Source organism: Capra hircus, chromosome 18, assembly GCF_001704415.2.
Source record: "Capra hircus breed San Clemente chromosome 18, ASM170441v1, whole genome shotgun sequence".
NCBI classification, from domain to species: domain Eukaryota; kingdom Metazoa; phylum Chordata; class Mammalia; order Artiodactyla; family Bovidae; genus Capra; species Capra hircus.
The window spans coordinates 41,121,262-41,147,126 of NC_030825.1; the positions used below are offsets into that span (position 1 = coordinate 41,121,262).

The 25,865-nt window shown below is 39.5% G+C and overlaps 1 protein-coding gene across 1 annotated transcript in view; it reads left to right on the top strand.

The window, feature by feature from the left end:
- The window catches only part of HYDIN (HYDIN, axonemal central pair apparatus protein), a 346,678-nt gene that overhangs the window by 103,244 nt on the left and 217,569 nt on the right, over positions 1–25,865 (top strand). Inside the window, 1 exon segment of the mRNA XM_018063160.1 lies at positions 8,719–8,818. Coding sequence (XP_017918649.1) covers positions 8,719–8,818 — 100 coding nt within the window.

A 25,865-nucleotide genomic window follows, 5' to 3' on the forward strand; every position in this document is an offset into this window, starting at 1 on the left:
CAGCAATTCAGACTTTGAAAGCACAGCTCAAATTTAGTTTACTTTATTTTTCTCCAATTGGCATAGCATGTGAGCTCAGCAGAACTAGATTGGGTGGGAGCCCAGATGGCTAGCAAAGAGGAAGGATCGAGCTTTTTACTGCAAACACCTTCCACTTCTTGTACCATTAGTCGTGAGTCACATTGCAAACATGTGGGCGCTGACATCTTGGAAATGGACACCGGAAAGGAGAAAAGAGGACAGGGATGTGCTGAGAACAAACTGTCCTTGACAAGTCATGGCTCTTCCATCAGCGTGGTTTTCCCATTCTTCACCCTCCCTTTATTATTGTTCATCCTCTCAGATCTTTGTGCTCAGCTAAATCTTTTCCATTTGTGCTGGTATATTCACTGTTGTATATGAGAACCAGTGGAGGTAGAAAGTCTTAGGGAAGTCTTAGAACCATCAAGGTTCCTCTTGGCTTGTTAAATAAATTAAGACCCTTCTTTGTTGAAAGTGACACAGGTCTGGCTCTTTCCAGAGGAATGCAGGAACATCACCCACAGCTACCTCAGCTCCACAAAATCCCACTGCAGTTTTTGCTGTACATGGGTTGGAGTATCTCACCCAAGAGAGATCTTTTGTGAAACATTCTCTGAGAGATGGCCAAATCTTTTTTTTTTTAAGATTTTTTTTTTTTTAGATGTGGTGGACCATTTTTTAAAGTCTTTATTGAATTTCTCACAATATTGTTTGTTTTATGTTCTGGTTTTTTGGCTACAAGGCATGTGGGATCTTAGGTCCTTGACCAGGGATGGACCCCACACCCCCTGTGTTGGAAGGTATAAAGTCTTAACCATTGGACCTCCAGGGACATCTCCCCAGGATAGCCAGATCTTAAAACCTTGTCTTAAAAACTTTTCTGGTCAGAATCAACACTTGCCTAAATTCACAGTTTCCTCTCCCAGGAGATACACTGAAAGAGAAAAATCTCTTTGCATGCCATGTGCCAATTCAGTCTTTTCTTTCAATGATAATTAGAATAGTTTGCCTTTAGTTTTTAGCTTCTATTTTTTCTTATTCTCTTTGAGACACTTCTATTAATATTTGCCCCAGGTGACAATAAAGAGAACCTTCCATTGATCTGGAAGGTTCTAACAAGGTCATTGTGGATTATAGCTGCTGATCAGTGCTTCTATTTTTTCTCTTATTGTCTAATAGAAATTTGACTTTAAGGGGATATTTTTATTTCCCAAGAGAAATTCTTTAAATTTTTCTTAAATATGATAAGATAGCGGAAACCATTCTACCAAAAGAATATTTCCATTTTGGTAGAACCTTATGAAATTCATGGCACATTATAGCTGCTCTTGGAATCATTATTCAGTAACCTTGTTCTGAACTGGCTGTAGCCTGACCCAACCAGGACAGCTTGGTGAAGATCCTCCAGTGCACTTCTCAAGAGCTGCACCATGCTAATGTTGACTGTGTCATTCATAGGAACCTCCTGCAAGTCACCTTCCAAGGCACCTGAATGTTTGAGTATGCAGCATGTCCTACTATGTCCACTGGATGAACACCAGGTCCCACTGGCTTCAATTAAGCCTGATTGTTGGTTGTAGTGTTTTAAAATTTCTCCTGGCAGTTTTTAAAAGCAGAGGCCTCACGTTTTGTTATGATTGCTGCAGGGTTCAGGAAATTAAAGAAAAAAGTACTACAGAATCCCAGCTCTGCCACTTAACTGTTGATGCAGCCTTAGGTGAGATACTTAACTTCTCCTTGCCTTGGTTTTCACATGTTTAAAATGGGGATACTACTACTTCACAAGGTTGTAAAGACTGATAGATAGGGTACATCAGCACTTAACACAGTACTGGGAACATGAGCTCTCACTTAATAGCAAATATAATGGTTTGAAGTTAAATACAACTCATTCTTATGTTGTGTCTAATCTCTTGCCAGATTAGAGAGTATGATTGGAAAGTGTAACATTTGAGTGGGCAAGTGTTTGGATTATTTTTCTAAATGTAAGTTGGGAATTAAAATGCAGCTATTTTATGATAAATATAGGCAGAGTCATATTATAAACTACTTTCCGGATAAAACAATGTATCCGTGTATGTATGTATGTATGTAAGCTCAGTTGCTCAGTGATGTCCAACTCTTTGCAACCCTATGCACTACAGTCCACCAGGCTCATCTGTCCATGAGATTTTCCAGGGAGGAATACTGGAGTGAGTTACAGCCCATTCTTGTACTTTTGGCTTTGATTTTCAAAATTTTTGAAGAAATAATACTTCATTGGAAAGAAGGAAGGAAAGAGATGGGTAATAGGAGGGGAAAAGGTGATTTTAAAGTATTTTATTTTTATCTAAAGATTTTCAGTAAAGAATTTTTAAGTCAGTTCAGTCACTCAGTCATGTCCAACTCTTGGTGAACCCATGGACTGCAGCACACCAGGCTTCCCTGTCCATCACCAACTCCCAGAGTCTGCTCAAACTCATGTCCGTCAAGTAGGTGATGTCACCCAATCATCTCATCCTCTGTCATCCCCTTCTCCTCCTGCTTTCAATATTGCCCAACATCAAGGTCTTTTCCAGTGAGTCAGTTCTTGGCATCATATGGCCAAAGTATTGCAGCTTTAGCATCAGTCCTTCCAATGAATATTCAGGACTGATTTCCTTTAGGATTGGCTAGTTTGATCTCCTTGTTCCAAGGAGTCTCCAAGGGACTCTCAAGAGTCTTCTCCAACACCACAGTTCAAAAGCATCAATTCTTTGGCACTCAGCTTTCCTTATTGTCCAGCTCTCACATCCATACATGACTACTGGGAAAAGGAAGCTTTGAAGAGATGGACCTTTGTTAGCAGAGTAATATCTCTGCTTTTCAATATGCTGTCTAGGTTGGTTATAGCGTTTCTTCCAAGGAGCAATTGTCTTTTAATTTCATGGCTGCAGTCACCATCTGCAGTGATTTTGGAGCCCCCAAAATAAAGTCTGTCATGGTTTCAGTTGTTTCTCCATCTATTTGCCATGAAGTGATAGGACCAGATGCCATGATCTTAGTTTAATAAAGTTGAGTTTTAAGCCAACTTTTTCACTCTCCTCTTTCACTTTCATCAAGAGGCTCTTTAGTTCTTCTTCACTTTGGAATAAAAACTAACCTTTTTCCAGTCCTGTGGCCACTGCTGAGTGTTCCAAATTTGCTGGCATCTTGAGTGCAGCATCATGTTTTACGAATTGAAATAGCTCAGCTGGAGTTCCACCACCTCCACTAGCTTTGTTTATAGTGATGCTTCCTAAGGCCACTTGACTTCACATTCCAGGATGTCTGGCTCTAAGGTGAGGGATCACACCGTTCTGGTTATCTGGGTCATAAAGATCTTTTTTGTATAGTTCTGTGTATTCTTGCCACCTCTTCTTAATATCATCTGCTACTGTTAGGTCTGTACCATTTCTGTCCTTTATTGTGCCCATCTAAGAGGAGAGTGAAAAAGCTGGCTTAAAACTCAACATTCAAAAAACTAAGATCATAGCATCCAGTCCAATCACTTCATGCAAATATATGGGGAAACAATGGAAACAGTGACAGACTTTATTTTCTTGGGCTCCAAAATCACTGCAGATGGTGACTGCAGCCATGAAATTAAAAGACAATTGCTCCCTGGAAGAAAAGCTATAACCAACCTAGACAGCATATTGAAAAGCAGAGACATTACTTTGCCGACAAAGGTCCATCTAGTCAAAGCTATGGTTTTTCTAGTAGTCATGTATGGATGTGAGAACTGGACCATAATGAAAGCAGAGCACTGAAGAATTGATGCTTTTGAACTGTGGTGTTGGAGAAGATTTTGAGAGTCCCTCGGACTATAAGGAGATCCAACCAATCCATCCTAAAGGAAATCAGTCCCGAATATTCACTGAAAGGACCGATGTTGAAGCTGCAATACTTTGACCACTTGATGCCAAGAGCTGACTCATTGGATAAGACTGTGATGCTGGGCAATATTGAAAGCAGGAGGAGAAGGGGACGACAGAGGATGAGATGGTTGGCATCACCGACTCTATGAACATGAGTTTGAGCAGACTCTGGGAGTTGGTGATGGACAGGGAAGCCTGGCATGCTGCAGTCCATGGGGTCGCAAAGAGTCAAACTTGACTGAGTGAACTGAACTGAACTGAACTTGCATGACATATTCCCTTGGTATCTCTAATTTTCTTGAAGGATCTCTAGTCTTTCCCATTCTATTGCTTTCCTTTTTCTCTTTTCACTGATCACTACGAAGGCTCTCTTATCTTTCCTTTCCATTCTTTGGACTCTGCATTCAGATGGGTATATCTTTCCTTTTCTCCTTTGTCTTTGGCTTCTCTTCTTTTCTCAGCTAATTGTAAGGCCTCCTCAGACAACCATTTTGCCTTTTTGCATTTCTTTTTCTTGGGGTGGTCTTGTTCCTCGTCTTCTGTACAATGTCGTGAACCTCTGTCCACAGTTCTTCAGGCACTGTGTCTACCAGATCTAATCCGTTAAATCTATTTGTCACCTCCACTGTACAATTGTAAGGGATTTGATTTAGGTCATACCTGGATGGTCTAATGGTTTTCCCTACTTCATTCAATTTAAGTCTGAATTTTGCAATAAGGAACTCACGATCTGAGCCACAGTCAGCTCCCAGTCTTGTTTCTGCTGGCTGTATAGAGCTTCTCTCTCTTCAGCTGCAAAGAATATAATCAATCTGATTTTGGTATTGACCATCTGTTGATGTCCGTGTATAGAGTCCTCTCTTGTGGTGTTGGAAGAGGGCGTTTTCTGTGACCAACGTGTTCTCTTGGCAAAACTCTGTTAGTCTTTGCCCTGCTTCATTTTGTGCTCCAAGGCCTAATTCGCCTGTAACTCCAGGTATCTCTTCCTATTTTGCATTCCAGTCCCCTGTGATGAAAAGAACATCTTTTTTTGGTGTAAGTTCTAGAAGGTCTTGTAGGTCATCATAGAGACATCATAGAGAATTTTTAAAGGTCCTATTTAATCATTGCCAATATCATTTTTTAAGGAGATCATTTTAATGGGATAGCCTTCTCATGATTGTATTACTTGCTTATCATGAACCAGTGGCTGTATGTTCATAAATATCTTTCAAAACATCTCTAAACTGTCCCTGTCAAGACACTTGGTTGTTCTTGTCCCAGAAGTTCCATTCCCAGAAATATTTAATGTTTGAGCCAAAAACACAAACATAGCAAATTAACTAAAGTTGAAAATTCAAAGGTGATTTTTTCTAGCAGGTCACTTGGTTGATAAGTGAAATGTAGTGGTGGTTCTGAGGGGAAAACAAAAGATTAAGACCAAGAAGGAAGATCATTACAGTAAAACTGAAGGCCATTTTGCCAATTATTTTCAACAAACGAGATAATGGGCATCTGCAGATTATATTGTACATTCTCAGTCTCTCATTTGGAGCAGGAAAATGGACAACGATGGGAAAGGATTCATTTATGGAAGGCAAAGGGGAACAGCAGAGGGTTCTGGGTGATGAGGCTGGTTTCACAGTCCTGGGAGGAAACGATACTGATGTCAGAGCCAGAGGGGAACATTCTGAATGTTTTGGCTCTCAGAAAGAAACTTTAGAACTGAGCAATAAAGAAAGAAAAGTTCTTTTCAGAGATGACATAAATGACATGGTAGTTAACTTCAGAAATGTCTGAAAAGTAATATGAAATGTATCAAAGATACATAAGTAAAAATGGGATCATCTTAGGCTGATGACCTGTTTCTGGTATTTGCACTCTGATTTGGTAGGAAATGCTGTAGTGAGTTTTGCTGTTAAAAAAGAAAAATTAAGTTCTTTAACTTTTAATTCCAGCTGAAAAATAAAAGTGTCCTTCTACATGTTCCTAACTCCTTGATATGACCTTGTGTGAGAAGCATCCCTCTGTGACAGAAAACTGAATGACCAGACGTCTGTTTTTACAGATAGACTCAGCGCTCTTAATGCACATTAGCTGCTACACGCCCCGGAGAGGCTTTAGAATAGGATTTGTCCTTGAATTATCTCCGGGGGCTCAGTAAAAGCTGTAAATTACTAGCAGATGTCGTAGACACAATAAAACCACTGCAGCCTAGGATAAGAAAGCAAGGTACCCACAGTCGCATTCCCCCAGTCTGAATACCCGGTGGGCTCAGATTCTCTTGTATTGGTCTTCCCTCGCCATGCAGAAAGCTTTCTCAGCCTCCAAGCCATCCATATCAGACAGTCTGCTCCTGGATCACATCCAGATGTTACTGCTCCTTCCTCTGGGAGATTCTGATAGCCTCTCTGGAGCATGTCTGTCCCACCTTTTCCCAACTCACCAGTTGGAGGAAGGCATGGCAGCCCACTCCAATATTCTTGCCTGGAGAATCCCCATGGGCAAAGAAGGCTGGCAGACTCTAGTCCATGGGGTTGCAAAGAGTCAGACATGACTGAATGAGTAAGCACAGTCTGATAATCAGACTTCTTTGAAGATGGGGTGTGCAAAAGTGCCTCTGGGATAACACTTAAGTGTATTCCCTTCTTGTGTGCACATGGGCCCTGGATTTTCTTGCTTGAATAATGGTTTTGAAAGTGGTTCAGACCAGTCCAAACCATGAGACTTGAATTTATCCACAGGTACTGAGCTTATCTGTCTTCTAGCATATTCTTTTTGGGGCATATCCTACCATTTTGGTGAGGCTTTTCCAGTAGAGATTTTATAGGGATCCAAGATGGCCTCTGTGGTCAAGCAGTTCGAATGGGAACAGGTTAGCTGTATCCATTCTACACTTCCAAACAAAGCAGAGCCTGATCCCTCCAGGGGAATGCATTTGTCTTGTGGGTTAGGAGTAAGCCCAGGTCTTCAACCATTCTAAGATGGACTACCTACTGATATACCACTGAATGGGTGAAACATCTTTTCTGCTTGGCCTCTCTGCTCATTCTAGCCACAAACGTTCCCAGCACCCCGTATCACCAGAATCCCCACAAATCAAAATGGGCCAGGTATTAACTATCTATCAAAAGAGAGCAGATACCAGTTACAAGTTTGGAAAAGGGCTACAGTGAGATGCCCAAATAAGCGAAAGTGCTTAGGACTTCCCTATTCCCTGCATGATCTCAAAAGTCCCTGTCAGATCTAAAACTCTATGACTTTTGGGTTCCAGTTGAGGTGAAAGTGGCAGAAATAGGTTGCAAAGATGAATAGGAAACTGCCAATAACTACGCATTGTGCAAACTGAATGGATACAACCAATTCAGTAAATATGTTGAACACGTACTATGAGCCACCTCTGGTTTAGGTGCTGGAGATAGACTAGCACCCACCCTCACGGAGCCTGCATCCTAGTTGGTTGAAGGGATGTGAGAGCTCCCAGGACCCACGTGACCCCCACAGCCCTCACTGCTCCTTCTTGGAGTCTCTGTACCCTTTATTCTCCTGAAGCAGGGGCATACAGCCTGAGAAGCACACTCACCAGACAGTTACCTTCAAAAGCAAACACAAATTGACTCTACTTTTCTCTTCCTTGCCCTCTTAGTTGATATCTGCATTTTAAACCACTTTCGTGTCTGCTTGATGCTTTGTTCCAGCATGATGTTCATGTCAAGTCAAAACGGGAAAAGAACATGCATGTGAGATTGTCTGAAACTGGATCCTGATTATTTATTATCACCTTCCTTAGTTTTTTATTTAGTTGGTAGGACTGTTTATACATTTTTGGATGTGCTTATCACTGATACTCTACTTGGCCTTATTTATAAAAACCATAGAAAAAAACGCATTCTCTTCCCTAATTTTTCTCATATTTTCATCTTAGTCATTCCAAGTGGCCAAAGAATAACATCAATCATAGCAAGCCGTTATTTGCACAGCTCTTACTGTGTACTAAATGTGGGTCAAAAGCATTTGACCTCATGATCCCTCATCATGGAAACCCTTTAAGGCAGCTGCTATAACATGTCCTTTTACAGCCCTGAGAGGTTACATGGTTAGTAGAAAATATTTTTCAAACGGGTATCTCAAGGGGATTCTGATTTTGTCATATGTTGCATTACAGTTTCAAACCTCAGTCTTCTTATTACGACTTTTGAGTAGTTTGAGTTAAAATGAGAAATAATATCACACAGGATCAGAACCAGAGTTCTGAGGCAGAATCATTCTGCCTCAGACCATTGCAATTTTCACAAAATAAGAGTATTTCCTTACGCTGTCACTCAAAGGTTCGGAATGTGGTTTCTCCGTCAAGTGAATTAGATACTTCTTTGCATGTGAAAAGCAGTACCTGGATATGTAGCTAAAGAACAGATAGCACTTATCACTATATTTTAAGATATTTGTGTACATTTTTATCATCCCTCTAAGAGATGAGCTCCATGCAGTCTTAGACCTTGCCTTTCTTAATCTCTGAAGCCCAATGCTATACACGCATTGGCATACAATGAATGTTAGTTGAATCTACAAACTTTAGAAAATGCCCTAAGTACTCTAGCTTCCTTTAGTAAGTAATTATAAATCCATTTACTCACTGAAATGATCTTTGAAGCTTTTTTTCCCAGCTTTTATCACCTCTTGACAAGTAATAGAAATTTCCCATCTATTGGGTAAAGCTGTGCTTTCTTTTATTTTTTGTCAAAATATTTCCTTCAAATTTCCTAGAGTTATATTAACAGCATTTAAAAGCAGGGTCTTCCCTTCATCATATTGTTTTTTAACGATTCTTTCATGTTTTTAGGAAGGCGACGTCTGGCCCAATTCATCAGCTGAAATCACTGTGTACTTTAATCCCCGGGAAGCCAAGCTCTACCAGCAGACCATCTACTGTGACATTTCAGGTAAAGACGTCCTTCATGTGGTAAATTCAGGTTACCAAGTGCCCAGAGCATAAAGTGATAAAGTGCTGTGTGTGTGAGAATATTGGGGTTTATGTGCAGTACATGATATCAGGAGGAGAATAATAGAGGCAAGTTATGTACTTCATACTTCTTTCTAGAACAGATCAAACTTTGAAGTACCTTATAATTGTGGTGTGCTGGGTGAGGATGGAAGACCAAGGATCTAGGTTACCCCTTCATTTTTAGAGCAGTAAGAATATTAGTTGGAATTCTCTGGCTTTTTCTATGATCCAAGCAAGAGAATTCCAACTAATATTCTTATTGCTCTATAAATCAAAGAATAATTTGGATCATAGAAAAAGCCAGGGAATTCCAGAAAAACATCTATTTCTGCTTCACTATGCTGCTGCTGCTGCTGAGTTGCTTCAGTCGTGTCCGACTCTGTGCGACCCCATAGACGGCAGCCCACCAGGCTCCCCCGTCCCTGGGATTCTCCAGGCAAGAACACTGGAGTGGGTTGCCATTTCCTTCTCCAATGCATGAAAGTGAAAAGTGAAAGTGAAGTCGCTCAGTCGTGTCTGACTTTGCGACCCCATGGACTGCAGCCTACCAAGCTCCTCTGTCCATGGGGTTTGCTAAAGCCTTTCATTGTGTGGATCACAACAAATTGGAAAATTCTTCAAGAGTTGGGAATACCAGAACACCTTACCTGCCTCCTGAGAAATCTATATGCAGGTCAAGAAGCAACAGTTAGAACTGGACATGGAACAGCAGATTGGTCCAAATTGGGAAAGGAGTACGTCAAGGCTGTATATTGTCACCTTGCTTATTTAACTTATATGCAGAGTACATCATGAGAAACGCTGGGCTGGATGAAGCACAAGCTGGAATCAAGATTGCCAGGAGAATATCAGTAACTTCAGATGTACAGATGACACCACCCTTATGGCAGAAAGCAAAGAGGAACTAAAGAGCCTCTTGATGAAAGTGAAAGAGGAGAGTGAAAAAGTTGGCTTAAAACTCAACATTCAGAAAAATAAGATCATGGCATCTGGTCCCATCACTTCATGGGAAATAGATGGGGAAACAGTGGAAACAATGAGAAACTTTATTTTGGGGGGCTCCAAAATCACTGCAGATGGTGACTGCAGCCATGGAATTAAAAGATGCTTCCTTGTTGGAAGAAAAGCTATGACCAACCTAGACAACATATTCAAAAGCGGAGACATTTCTTTGCCAACAAAGGTCTGTCTGGTCAAGGCTGTGGTTTTTCCAGTAGTCAGGCATGGATATGAGAGTTGGACCATAACAAAAGCTGAGCACTGAAGAATTGATGGTTTTGAACTGTGGTGTTGAAGGAGACTTTTGAGAATCCCTTGGACTGCAAGGAGAGCAAACCAGTCAACCCTAAAGGAAATCCGTCCTTAATATTCATTGGAAGGACTGATGCTGAGATTGAAGCTCCAATACTTTGGCCATCTGATGCAAAGAACTAACTCATTTGAAAAGACCCTGATGCTGGGAAAGACTGAGGACAAGAGAGAAGGGGATGACAGAGGGTGAGCTGATTGGATGGCATCACCAACTTGTTGAACCTGAGTTTGAGCAAACTCTAAGAGTTGGTGATGGATAGGGAAGCCTGTCTATGGGGTCGCACAGGGTTGGACATGACTGAGTGACTGAACTGAAGAATATTAGTAGTAACAGTAGTATTTGCTCAGTAGTAATAGTATTAGTTGCTCAGTCATATTTGACTCTTTGTGACCCCATGAACTGTAGCCCTCCAGTCTCCTCTGTGTATGGGATTCTCCAGGCAAGAATGATGGGGTGGACTGCCACATCCTTCTCCAAAAGATCTGCTTGACTCAGGGATTGAACCCGGGTCTCCTGCATTGCAGGCAGATTCTTTACTATCTGAGCTACAGGGAAGTCCTAGAGTAAGAATATTACTGACACAAATTCTCACAATGTTATGTTTTATTCTTTTTATAGTAATTGGATAGTTAATTTTTTTCCTTTTTAAGTTTTTATCAGAATAATGCATGCCAAGTGAGATGGGAAGGTAGCCTGGCAGTGGCCAGAGCCACAAAGAGGGTGTACTGGTAGGGTGGCAACCTGATGGCTTCAGGAGATTGGATACATATACAGGAATCAAGCAAAAAAGTAAGTATATTGAGGATAACAAGAGCTAGTAATTTTTACTCAGAGAAGGGAAATAGAGATATGGGAAGAAGGAAGCCTAAGATGAGCCCTTTGTTATTGGAATGGAATGATAGGTGTCATCTTAGTTAATACCAGCAGTAATAGAGCAAATCAACCTCATATAGCACCTGCTAGGATGCAGTGGAAACACAGCATCTCTTCAGTGATATTAAATACTTACTTGGGTCTAATCACAAGGAAGCCTCAGACTAACCCAAGTTGAAGGCCAAAACATGATGCCATCTGGGTGCAACATGTAAGCCTGGATTGGATCTTTTGCTACAAAGGAGATTATTGAGAGCAAAGGAATATATAGAAGTTCTTTGTACTACTAAGGAGAGTTTTATGTATTTTAAAAATGTTTCAGAATTTAAAAAAAGCTGATATCAATAAATAAGTAAAAATACATTTAGTAAGATTATAAAGCTAAATAATAGTCTTATTTCTTCTGTACTGCTTTCCAAGAAGTACTTTTAGCTGTTTCCTGCTTATATGGTTATTTGTTGATTTATCAACTTCACATACTACTTTTGAGTCCTCAGTATAAAAAGGGAAGATTTAGTTCACTTCTGTCTTCTCTACCCCTTCCTGGACTTAATAGATTATAATTTACATGCAGTAAAATTCACGCTTTTTGGATATACAGTTCTGTGAACTTTGGCAAATGTAAACAGTGATGTAGCCACCACCAAAAGCAAGCATAGAATATCTCCACCACCCAGTAAAATTTCCTCATGCCCCCCTCTGCAGACAGTTCTATCCCACACCTTAATCCCTGGTAACTCAATTACTTTTATTATATTTATTTTATTTTATGAGGTTTATGGTCTTAAATAGCCTTTACTTATATGTTTAAAACCATAAATTTGTGTCCATCAGCCCTACAATATCCTTGCATGAGCTGTCTGCCCACTATAATTCTCCCTCTTCTGTGAGCTGTTCTGCTTTTGCGTTGTCATGGTTGATAACCACATTCAAGTCTGTTTTGTCTCCATAAATTTTATACACTGGAGGGCCAAACTGTCCTCTGGGATTACATTTTATCCTCTATTGGTTGAGTGTTCTGACCTTAAGTCACACAAAGAATGTCCCTAAGGTCTGAATCTTGTAGATTCTCTTTCTTGACTGTCCACCACCTTCTCACAACTATATCTCATTTTAACTCACTTCATAATTGAATTGACTCTTCCATACACTTTTTGGTATTTTTCCCCCTGTGGTTTCTAATTCCTCATTTTTAAAATTTGTATCTAAATTTAGGGTTCATGCTCTTCTTCTCCTTGAAGATATTTCCTCAGAGCCCATCAGCTCTATGTTCTAACTTAGATCATTTACTTCCTGCACAGTTTATATCCAGGAGTTGTTTTTGTTTTTTTATTTCCATGTGCATTCCATTATATCTTTTGACTCTCATTCTACTCAAGTAATTTCCTCAGAACGGGTATCTAGATGGGAAACTTTGATCCTTGCGTGCAAGAAAATGTCTTATTCTCCTTCCACTTGATGGGCTTTTCAGGTTGCACTACAGATAAAGAACCTGTCTGCCAGTGCAGGAGACTTAAGAAACATGGGTTCAATCCCTGGGTCAGGAAGATCCCCTGGAGGAGGGCAGCAAACCACTCCAGTATTCTTGCCTGGAGAATCCTATGGACAGAGGAGCCTGGCAGGCTATGGTCCATAGGGTTGCAAAGAGTCAGACACGGCTATAGCGGCTTAGCGTGCACGCATGCACCCACTTGATAGTTCAGCTGACTGTAGAATTCTAGGTTCAAAATAATTTCTCCTCAGAACTTTGAAGACCTTGTGCCAAATTTATTATAAAAATTCAGAAGCTTGAAGTCACTCAATTCTCATTCTTTTATAGGTAGCCTGGTATTTCTCTCTCATATTTTCTAGGGTTTTCAGATCCCAACATTTGGGATCTGAAATGTTGTGAAGGTATGTCCAAGAGTGAGTTTTTCTAGTTCATTCTCCTCAGCTTTCTATGGGCCAAGTCTGATTACTTGTATGTTACTTCAGCTCTGGGAATTTTTTTTAACATACTTTCTTCCATCTTTTTCATTTTATTCTTTTAGAAATTTTAATGTTCCAAAGGTAAACATACAGAATTGATCACCTTTTGTCAAAGAACAAGATTTCAATCCTCAAACATGAATAGTAAATGATATTAAACACCATTTAAAGCTATTAAATAAAGATCCCTAGAGAAATACATTTCTGACATTTATTAGTCAGAAAAATCCAGGTAGCTTGTATCTTGCATTCATAGGACTCCTTCCAGTGTTTTCTGGTCTGTGATTGTCTATTTGTATATAAGAACTAGAAAATGGGCTTAGTTTTCAGGATAGCTTGTGCTACTTACCTCTTTGTAGGTCTCCCAGGAATATGGCTGTGGTGGTGATTTTAAACTTGGAGGGAGAGTAATAAGAGTGCACAGTCATTAGTATCCCCAAGTGCAAAAATCCCACCATTCTGTTATTACCAGCATGTTTCCAGTCCACATCTATACAGTCACTCTTCTCTTTGTGTAGAGGGGTCAGGCAGTTCAGAATGTGGGCTGCCCAACCCACGACTGTGCCATTTTCCACTTACCCGAGGTGTGTGTCCTTTCCTGGTGATATTTCCCTCACCTCCCCTGGAGGTAGCCATCACCTTGACTTTTATGATAGTCATTTTCTTGTTTTCGTGTATTACCACCTGTGTTTTCATTCCTAAGCAAAACAGTATAGTTTTACCCGTTTTAAAAAATTTGGTGTCTTACACTGTTAGTACTTGAAAGATAAAGCCACTTAGTAAATACTGATTAAATGAATGAGCAGGTAAGTGAGAAAAAAATGAAATGAATGAGTGAATGAATTCTAGTTTGACCCGATCTCTCCCTTGCGCATGGACGCAGGATTCTCAAGACAGCACTAGGATTAATGTAGAATGCTACAAATTTCTGGACTGACCTGTTTCCACGCTTCAGAGCGGCATCATCTACCCCAGACCTCTTAGTGGATCTGGAGGAAATGTTGGTACATCAGTGTTCAGACATAGGCTGGAAATGGTCCAGTGGCCCCCACATCACAGGTGCTGGGATCTCCCTCCCATCGATGGCTCCCCTGGGATGTCGTCGTGCTTGGCCTTATTCCAGGGGGCTGGCTGCTCTCCAGGAGGTTCCCAAACATTACATAACTAATTGTATTTATCTATTGTTTTCTTTGCAATCCTGAATTCTGCCACAGAAGTCACATCCTGGGTAAAGTGAATGGTGTAATTTTCCATCTGCATGACATTCTTTTTTATTTTGTTAGTGATTTATTTAAAGATATGATTGCCAGGAAAGGGTTTTGTTTGCATAGTAATTCCATATTATCTTCTCTGTAAATTCCATGCAATTCTGTGTGTCTTTTCAAGGGCTGGTGCTGATTCCTTACTATTATCTTCAAAGGGTTGGTGAAACCCTCCTGATTTTAGGTCACTAAGAAATACTTCTTAGGCAAATAGAAAAGCTCCTTCCCTTGCTTTAATTTTGTTTTCATTCGTGGTCTGAGCACATGAAAGGAGAAACGTGCAGATATGCTTTTCCTCATACTGTTTTGCATACTTTACACATACTTTACACAGTAGTTCTGACACTACTTTTTAAATGCTTCTTAGAGATTATTCCACAACACTAACAGGTTTAAAAGGGTCATTCTTTTTCATGGATGTACAGGAATTCTTTGTATTTATATACCAAATTTTACTTTTAACCTTTTGTCACTGAGAAATAGAACACAGATTCAGGACTGTACATATTGTGTGCTGTGGTAGCCAGAGTAATGGCCTCCCCAAGATGTCCATGTCCCCAATATCTATGGATATTTTACATTGCATGGCAAAGGGGAATTAAAGTAGAAAATGGAATTTAGGTTACTAATGAGCTAACCTTAAGGTACAGAAAATTTGTCCTGGGTGACTCAATCAATAGTGATCACAAGGGTCCTTAAATGTTCAAGAGGGAGGCTGAAATATCAGGCTCAATGTCAGAATGCTGCCCTGCATGAAAGATTATACCAGCCATTCCTGGCTTTGAAGCTAGAAAGGCCAAAGAATTCAGGCAGCCTCTAGGAAATAGGTAAGGCAAGAAAAGGTGTTTTCTTCTAGACCCTCTAGAGAGGAACACAGCCCTGCCAACACCTTGATTTTAAGCCAGTGAGACCCATTTTGGATTTGGACCTACCAAACTTTTAAGAGAATAAGTTTATGTGTTAAGCCTCTAAGTCTGTGGTAGTTTGTTGTAGCAGCATTAGAGAACTCATATACATGCAAGTACAGTGTGACAAATAGTTACAGAGCATACATTATGTAATTGCCACCAAGATCAATAATAGAATATTTCGAACCTTCATTAGGCTCCTGTGTGTTCCTTCCCCGTCAGACTCCCTTCGCTCCAACTTCCCTCTAGGTAATCATCATTTTCTCCTTCACAATCATTATCTCCTTGCTTTCACTTATGGTTTATATTCCTGTGTATGGTAGCTAAATATTACAATTTCGTACTGCCTGCCTTTGGAATGTACATAATTGGAATCAATCTACATGTCTCATCCACGTTGCTGCTTGTAGCTCTAGTCGCGTTTCATCTTCATGGTTGTGAAGTATTCCATTATGTGAATGTGTGTTCAGAGACAGGAAGTAGCAGGGAAGGCCGATGTCATTGGTCTTGAGGGAGGCCTCTTGCAATGCGTGAAATTTAACCCCCATCTCCAGCTGCAACCTTTTCTTCGTTTGAAAGCTTCTATAACTGGGCAGCATGAGTACAAAGATGCACAAAAGCATAGCTCCTGCCCTCAGAAAGCATAGAATGGAGTGGGGGGAACTGACATAGAAACTAACAGTTATGTAATGCCATACAGTGAGTGAGTGAAAATTATTGAAAAGAATAGCTCTGTCTTGCAGTTTGCATGGAAGGTCCCAGAGAAAGTGACCCTTGAAATATTTGTTAGTCAAGTGGAAAAAAAAGGAGGGCCTCGGCATGACAGGCAGGGAAACTGCTTGTGAAAACACAGAGAAACACTATGTAAAAATATGACTAGCATGAAATGACAAAGAATTGTAAGTTCTTAGGGTGTGAATCAGAGAGAAACCGAAACTTGGGAGGGGACAGGCAGGGGCTGGAAATGAAGCTGTAGGCTGGTGTATAGTAGGTGGGAACCAGTTCTCAGAGGCCTGCCCTTGACTGGCCGACTAAGAAGCTCAGACTTCATCCTCAGGGAGCAGGGAGTCCCTGAAGGGCTCAGACCTGAATATGGCAAATATAAGATCATTAAAACCTTTTCAGTTAATTTGATACTGAATTTTTTTCATTTAAAATTTTCAGATTTTCTTAGAAGTGGTTAAACCTGTATATTAGATATTTATAAATACTTGCTGGTGGTTTGATCTAGGTCTCAAAGCTGATCTTTCATCCATCTTGACTTTCCTGTGGAATGTGAAAGTACCTAATTTAAAGATTACCCTTAAAAAAAAAAACTCAGAGGGAAACCACACATATTTGGTTTGAATCACCATATGAGAACTTCAAAGGAAGTAATACTTCCTGATTTAAACTGTGAAATATATTGTTAGAGAACATGGTTAATGGGTGCTTCAGAGTCAAATTCAGAAAAGCAACATGGTGGAAGTGACTCCAGAAGTACCCACTTCCTTGAAAGGCCCAATTACAGTGAAACCTCATTGTCCATTTTCACTCTGTGCATCCCAAGAGAAACATCTGAGTTTTTAGCATAATTTGAGACTTTTGAGGTTTATCCTAATTAAACTAAAGAATGGAGGTTTAGGAAAAAGAACGTTAAATTACTCAAGTCATTAAAAACGTTTGGGGCTTTTCAGAGTATTGGTGGCTCAGTGATAAGGAATCCGCCCCCCAATGCAGGAGACATGGGTTCGAACCCTGTGACAGGAAGATCCCCTGGAGAAGGAAATGGCAACTCACTCCAGTATTCTTGCCTGGAAAATCCCATGGATAGAGGAGCCTGGTGGGCTATAGTCCAGGAGGGCGTGAAAGAGTCGAACATGACTGAGCGGCTAACACTTTCACTTTCGCTTTCATATGAGTGATATGCTACATAGTTGTAAATTGGCTTTCTCAAAACTCATCAGATTGCACCCTGATGATAATATAAGGTGTGTTATTCCTATGAATGTGAAATTATTTTCTTAATCAGCTACTTTAAATTATATTCTCAGCTATCAAATATTTCAAACATAAAGAAAAATACAGAGAATAATATACCAGTATCATCTTTTATACTTAACCCAAATTTAAGAAAGCTTGAACAAATAGAAATGCTCATGATTTTGATCACAAAAATAAAAATTATGAATAAGTCAGTTCTCCCTGTAAATTTAATATGATCCCAGTGATAATATCAGTAAGGTGTTTTTGTTGTTGTTGTTTTCTAAATTAGGTTCATTCTAAAACTCCTTTAGGGAAGAAATAAATTCCTGATTGCCTAGAAAATTCTACAAGAATAATGTGGGAGGACTAGCTACACTATACATTGAAACTTATGAACACTGGAGTGGGTTGCCATTTCCTTCTCCAGTGCATGAAAGTGAAAAGTGAAAGTGAAGTCACTGAGTCGTGTCCGACTCTCAGCGACCCCATGGACTGCAGCCTACCAGGCTCCTCCACCCATGGGATTTTCCAGGCAAGAGTACTGGAGTGGGGTGCCACTCATTTGCTTAAGTCACTTTGCTCTTTTATCTTTTGATGCATAACAGACTACCCTCAATTTAGTGGTTTAAAACAACTAGCAATCATTTATTTTGCTCATAGATCTGTGATTTAGGATTCAGCATGGGCAGCACTATTTGCTCCACATAAGGACAACTAGGCAAGCTTGAAAGTAGAGGCTGATAGCATTTTTTAGCTCATCCATATCTGGCACTCGATCCTAGTTGTTGGCAGGGCCCTCACCAGGTTCTGTTTGCTGCAAGGCCTATTGTGGCCTCTCCATGTGGCTGCTTGCTTCCTTGCGATGTGAACAGTGGACTCAGTTGTTGAGATGAGGAATCTGCAGTCTAATTGTCATTTCTTTTGGTTCTTTTTTTTCATCAGATTAATATTAAGAATTACTTTATGCTTTGGTGTTCTACAATTTCACCTAAATGGATTTACCTTTATTTATCCCACTTTAAACTTGATATGCTTCTTTAATATAAGTACCTTTCATCAATTCTGGAAAATTCTCAGCAGTTATTTCTTCAGTGTTTTCATCTCATTATCTGTTTTCTCCTTCTGGAAATTCTTTTATATATATATATATGTCTTTCCCATGGAATCAAAAAAATCTTTTCATTTCTCCTTTATATTTTTTTTCTTTTCACCCCATGCAATGAAAGCACAGAGTTTTAACCACTGGATCATCAGGGAAGTCCCTCCTTTACATTTTTCCCTGTATGATACATTCTGGGTTTTCTCTAAGATTTTTCTTCCAGTTGACTCTTCAGCTGTTTCTACTCCATTTATTTAGTTTGTATTTCATCAGTTTGGCTTTTCAGTTTTAGAAGTTCTATTTGGTTTCAGTACTTTCATTTATCTCCTTCACATGGTTTCTATTTCTTCATCTACATCTTTAAGGATTTTGAGAATGCCACATGTTAGACTTTTCTATTATCTCAAACTTTTGGAACACTAATTTACGTGTTTGTGGTAACCACTGATTTTCCTCATATTGACTTGATTCTTCAGATGACTTGAAACATAGGTGTTGTTAGCTCATCTTTAGCATGTTCTGTGGAATGAATGTTTGTGTCCCTACCCCCTCACTCCCAAATTCATATTTTGAAATATAGTACTCAATGTGATGGTAATTGGAGGGTAGTACCTTTGGATGTGATTAGGACATGAGGGCAAACTCTTCATGACTGTGGTTAGTGCTCTTTATAAAAGAGACCCCATAAAGCTCCCTTGTCCTTTCTTCCATGTGAGTGAGAAAATAGCGTCTGTGAACCAGGAAGCAAGCTCTCACCATACGCTGAATCTGCCAGTACCTTGATCTTGGACTTCCCAGCCTCCAGAACTGTGAGAAATAAATGTTTGTTGTTTAATCCTCACAGTCTATGGTATTTTATTATGGCAACCCAAACAAACTTAGCACAGCATAAGTACAAGATCATGAATGGTCCTTCAGAACAATTTTTTATTTCTTCAAGACCTTGCAACTTTTATTTTCTCAGCTTCTAATTCTCTGACTTATGTTGCTGTTTGGTTGCCCAGTTGTGTCCAACTCTGCAGCCCCATGGCACACCGGGCCTCCCTGTCCCTCTCCATCTTCTGAAGTTTGCCCAAGTCCATGCCCATTGGTGATGCCATCCAGCCATCTCATCCTCTGATGCCCTCTTCTCCTTCTGCACTCAATCTTTCACCTATCAGTTCAGTTCAGTTGGTCAGTCATGTCCAACTCTTTGCTACCCCATGGACTGCAGCACGCCAGGCTTCCCTGTCCATCACCAACTCTGAGGGTTACTCAAACTCATGTCTATTGAGTTGGTGTTGCCATCCAATCATCTCATCCTCTGTTGTCCCCTTCTCCTCCCACCTTCAATCTTTCCCATCATCAGGGGCTTTTCAAATGAATCAGTTCTTCGCATCCGGTGGCCGAAGTATTAGAATTTCAGCATCAGCATCAGTCCTTTCATCTATAATAAAGTGTAGATTTGGATCCTGTACCTATACATGAGACTTCGATTTCTAGCAGGGGTGTCTTTCCCTTATTCAGACTGCAGGGTAGAAGACAGGCTTCATCACTGCCTCCCTAGCCCTATAGGTAGAATTTTTCTAGTTCCCTTTTTGGAAAGAGGCATCCTTTCCAAGATCCTGGACTTATGCAGGATCTAAGTTCAGTTCCTCATTTCCAGATAGGAGCATAGCCATATGCCCTGTTTCTGGAGGGTACTTAAACTGAAGCCATTACATCATAAGATTGTATATACTTCACAAATCTCTGAGTTCTTTTTTTAATTTCTGAAAGTGAAAATGAAAATCAGTCACTAAGTCATGTCCGACTCTTTGATGACCCCATAAACTGTAGCCTGCCAGGCTCCTCTGTCCGTGGGATTTCCCAGGCAAGAATACTGAAGTGGGTTACCATTCCTTTTCCAGGGGATCTTCCTAACCCAGGGATCAAACCCAGGTCTCCTGCTTGGCACATGAATTTTTAATTTCTAGCACCTGATAAATTCTTCTTTCTTTTTTTAGACTTGGATAAGCATGAAAGCTACATGTCTGTCATACTTTTAATAAGTTCTTTTTGTATTTAAAGTGAAAGGATGTGCTGAGTCAGCTTACTCTGCCCTCGTGTCAGAAGTTAATGTAGTTAACAGTGTTTATATATTTCTTGGCGTAGCATTCTTAGAGAATCTGCATTGAGTCACTGGCTGCTCATTAAAAATGTGGGTTCTTGGGTTTCATCTATGTTTTATTGCACTGAAATCTGGAGATGGTGCTAGAAAGCATCTGTTTTGTTGTGGACTAAAAAGTAAGTGTGTAGCAAAGTTGCAGGAAATGATTTATATAGAGAGAAATCAATTGTGTTTCTAGACAGAGAACAACGGGAAATTGAATTTTTAAAAAAAGCAATATTACTTACAAAAGCATTAAGAAATACAAATTACTTAAAGATAAACTTGACAAAAGATGTGGAAAACTATAAAACATTGCTGAGAGAAATTAAAGACAAAATTGAATGAAGAACTGTACCTTGCTACTATAGGTAAATTAAATACTAAGATGTCATTTTTCTCCAAAATTCATTTATAGATTCAATACAATTCAAATTAAGATCCAAGTTGCTTTTTTTTTTTGATAGAAATTGACAAACTTATTCTCAAATTCATATGGAAATGCAAAGAATTTAGAATTGTACCAAAACAACTTTGGGATAGAAGAATAAAATTGAATGGCTACTATGACTTGATTTCAAGACAACTTTAAGCTATGATAATCAGGATAGAGACTTCCTAGGTGGCTCAGTGGTAATGAATCCGCCTGCCAATACAGGATGCACAGTAGACGCAAGTTTGATCCCTGGGTTGGGAAGATTCTCTGAAGGAGGAAATGGCAACCAGTATTCTTGGCTTTAAAATTCCATGGACTGACTGACCCTGGTGGGTTACAGTCCATGGGGTCGCAAAGAATTGGACATGCCTAAGTGACTGGGCATACACACAGTCAAGATAATCCAGGATAATATCCCCATCTCAAAATTCTTAATGACGTCTTTTGTCATGTAAGATAGTATTCACCCTTTTGTGGTATGAGGTAATATTTATAGGTTCCAGGAATTAGGACATGGTTATCTTTGTGGCCATTATTTGGCCTACCACAGACCCTGTGTTGGTGCCCAGTTGTTTTAGCTCTTTATACTATGGAGTCCATCTTTCCTACTGATTGTCAGCACCTGCTGTGTCATAAGTCAAGTTCACATATATGTGTGCATTTATTCTGAGTTTCATATTCTGTCGCCTCAGTTATTTTGCACTTTTTGCCCAATACCACACTCTCTTAATTACAATGTGTTTATAATAGATTTTAGTATATGAAAGGGCAAGTCCCCTCACTTGGTGTTTCTTTAGAAATGTCTTGGTTAATATTGGCCCTTTAATTTTTACACTTAAATTTTATAAAGAACCATCAAATTATACCTGCTGGCATTTTGTTTAGTAGCACATTAAAATTATAGATTTAGATCAGTTGGAGAAAACTTGACAATTTTATAACATTGAGTCTTCTCTTCAAAACATAACCTAGTTCTCCATTTATTTAGATCTTTCTTAATATCTTTCAGTAAAGTTTTACAATTTGTTCCTTGAAGGTCTTATGTATATTTTATTAGATTTATTCCTAGGTACTTTATATTTTTGTTGCTATTTTAAACAATATCTTGAAAGTTAATTTTTGACTGTTGCCCTCTATAGAAATGCAGTTGATTTTTGTATATTAATTTAATAACCATCAATCTTACTGTGTCTTATTAATTTTAAAAAAATGTTTATAGATTCTTTAGGATTTTTCAGATAAGATCATCCTAAAATGTGAGTAATGACGGTTTGTTCTTTCTATTTATACATTTTCCCCCTTTTTCTTGTCCCATTGCACAAGAATGGAGCTCAAGTATCATATTGAACATCTAGTATATCTTAGATGGCAGGTTTTCAAAAGCCCATGGTTACATTTTCTGGTCTTTGATACAATGTAGTCTAGTACATTCACAGATTTCAGGGCAGGGAAAGAGGTTTTTCAGCACATCTCTGTGCTTCTTACCTGTGAAACCAGGACACTATAATCATAAATGAGAAGCTTCCCTATTTTAAAAATATTGTAATAGTTTGATCTTCTGTTATGGAATCTATCCTTAGAGCTTTCTAGTTCCTGCAGGCTTTTCCACCTTGCTGCCTTTTGCCAAAACAAGAAAAATCCCTGCTTCGAAAATCTTGTGGAAATGTAGCATTTGTAATGTAACACTAAAATTTAAATTAACCCCTGCAAATGCAAGTCTGGGTATTACTTTACTCCTGTTCTGCTCTGGGTTAGGGAAATGGCTAGTTACCAATAAGACAGTTGCCTTTGAAGTAATTAATAGTTCCCAAAGGAACATTGGCTCATGCTTTATTATAACACCTCTCCTCTTTTTTTTTTTTTTTTTTAAAGGAAGGCAGACAATGTAACAGATTGGGAAAGCTTTAAGCCTGACAATAATGAATAGGCTTGCAGTTTATTCCACAATACATTTGCAGTTCTCTTTCTTTGCCATTCTGAAAGTTGGATCTCTGTCAAAATACTTTTCTCTTGACCAGGGAGTATGAATCACTGCCTTCACAACAGGTTTGAAGATTAAAACTCTAAAATACTGAAGTAGGGTAATAACGTTTGGGCTCTCTGAAAACTTTACTGATGTTCTTGAGTGTTGTCAAGCTAGCACCTGATCTGCACTTCCAGGGATCCCATGGATTGGGGGAACCCTTTGAATAAATCAACTGTCCCAAACATTACAAAGGTTGCTCTTGTTTCTTGTAATCAAAACAGTCCTTGCCTGATGACCACTGTGTTGCCAAGCGCTAGAGGGGACAGAGACGAGTGTGTGTGTGCCTGTGTGTATGCTCAGTTGTGTCTGACTCCTTGTGACCCCATAGACTGTAGCCCTCCAGACTCTTCTGTCCATGGGATTTCCCAGGCAAGAATACTGGAGTGGGTTTCCATTTCCTTCTCTAGGGGGTCTTCCTGACCCAGGGATGGAACCCGTGTCTCCTGTGGCTCTTGCACTGGCAGGAGGATTCTTTACCACTGTGCCACCTGGGAAGCTCAGAGACAAATATCCTTGTTTTTAAAAGGATAGTCAGGGAGAGAAGGTACTAAAGATACAGAACCTAAATAGCAATAGAAGACAATGAAACATAGAATATCACAAGGAGTTATAATGATGACATTTAGTTAATTAATAACCAGTAATATCACTTGGTTGTTCAAAATGTATTTGCTGTAATACTGAAAATTACATCTAATGTAGCATCAAAATTATTTCAGATGTTTAAAATGTTACACACAGAGCAAATACATATTTTTTCCTTAAATAGCTTGAAATTATAATGGTATAAGGAGAACCTATTAAATTATCAAATATTTAGAGCATTGGTTTTTGAGGGAGAACATGGAGAGACAGAAACTATTCAACACTGTTAATACTATTGATGTTTATGTGTAAATTAATGCAACCATTCTGGAAGATAATATAGCCATAGCTGTCAAACTATCAAATGTGCATCCTTTTGTTCTGGCATTATACTTCCAATTGTGGTGAGCTGGGTAATTTAGATTAATTTCCTCAGTCTCTCTCTCACATGCACACAATCTCAGAGCAACTAAAAGAATAAAAGAACAAGAAAAAATATATATATATTTTAACATTTCATTTTTACTATTTTTTTTAATTTTTAATTTTTCCTTTTTTTACTTTACAGTACTGTATTGGTTTTGCCATACACTGACATGAATTCACCACGGGTGTGCATGCCTTCCCAAACATGAACCCCCCTCCCACCTTCCTCCCCATAACATCTCTCTGGGTCATCCCTGTGCACCAGCCCCAAGCATGCTGTATCCTGCATCGGACGTAGACTGGCGATTCATTTCTTACATGATAGTATACATGTTTCAATGCCATTCTCCCAAATCATCCCACCCTCTCCCTCTCCTTCTGAGTCCAAAAGTCCACTCTATACATCTGTGTCTCTTTTGCTGTCTTGCATACAGGGTCATCATTGCCATCTTTCTAAATTCCAAATATATGTGCTAGTTACTATATTGGTGTTTTTCTTTCTGGCTTACTTCACTCTGTATAATCGGCTCCAGTTTCATCCATCTCATTAGAACTGATTCAAATGTATTCTTTTTAATGGCTGAGTAATACTCCATTGTGTATATGTACCACAGCTTTCTTATCCATTCATCTGCTGATGGACATCTAGGTTGTTTCCATGTCCTGGCTATTATAAACAGTGCTACGATGAACATTGGGGTACATGTGTCTCTTTCAATTCTGGTTTCCTCGGTGTGTATGCCCAGCAGTGGGATTGCTGGGTCATAAGGCAGTTCTATTTGCAATTTTTTAAGGAATCTCCACACTGTTCTCCAAAGTGGCTGTACTAGTTTGCATTCCCACCAACAGTGTAGGAGGGTTCCCTTTTCTCCACACCCTCTCCAGCATTTATTGCTTGCAGACTTTTGGATCGCAGACATTCTGACTGGTGTGAAGTGGTACCTCATTGTGGTTTTGATTTGCATTTCTCTAATAATGAGTGATGTTGAGCATCTTTTCATGTGTTTGTTAGTCATCTGTATGTCTTCTTTGGAGAAATGTCTATTTAGTTCTTTGGCCCATTTTTTGATTGGGTCGTTTATTTTTCTGGAATTGAGCTGCATAAGTTGCTTGCATATTTTTGCGATTAGTTGTTTGTCAGTTGCTTCATTTGCTATTATTTTCTCCCATTCAGAAGGCTGTCTTTTCACCTTGCTTATATTTTCCTTTGTTGTGCAGAAGCTTTTAATTTTAATTAGATCCCATTTGTTTATTTTTGCTTTTATTTCCAGAATTCTGGGGGGTGGATCATAGAGGATCCTGCTGTGATTTATGTCGGAGAGTGTTTTGCCTATGTTCTCCTCTAGGAGTTTTATAGTTTCTGGTCTTACATTTAGTTCTTTAATCCATTTTGAGTTTATTTTTGTGTGCGGTGTTAGAAAGTGATCTAGTTTCATTCTTTTACAAGTGGTTGACTGGTTTTCCCAGCACCACTTGTTCAAGAGATTGTCTTTATTCCATTGTATATTCTTGCCTCCTTTGTCAAAGATAAGGTGTCCATATGTGTGTGGATTTATCTCTGGGCTTTCTATTTCGTTCCATTGATCTATATTTCTGTCTTTGTACCAGACCCTGATGCTGGCAAAGATTGAGGGTAGGAGGAGATGGCGACGACAGATGATGAGATGGTTGGATGGCATCACCAACACAATGGACATGGGTTTGGGTAGACTCCAGGACTTGGTGATGGACAGGGAGGCCTGGCGTGCTGCTGTTCACGGGGTCGCAAAGAGTCGGACACGACTGAGCAACTGAACTGAACTGAACTGAACTGAATGTTCTAAGGTATCTTTTATATATGAGAAATTTAACTTCTCTTCTGTATGTAGGATGGTCCTCACTACATACCCTTCTTGGTAGAACGGAGAAAATAGTCACCTCAGTGATTTGGTGCAGGGCTTAATTCTGTCACAGACTCTTGCTGCCAGTGGTTAGATTCGGTTATCTGGGATCACTAA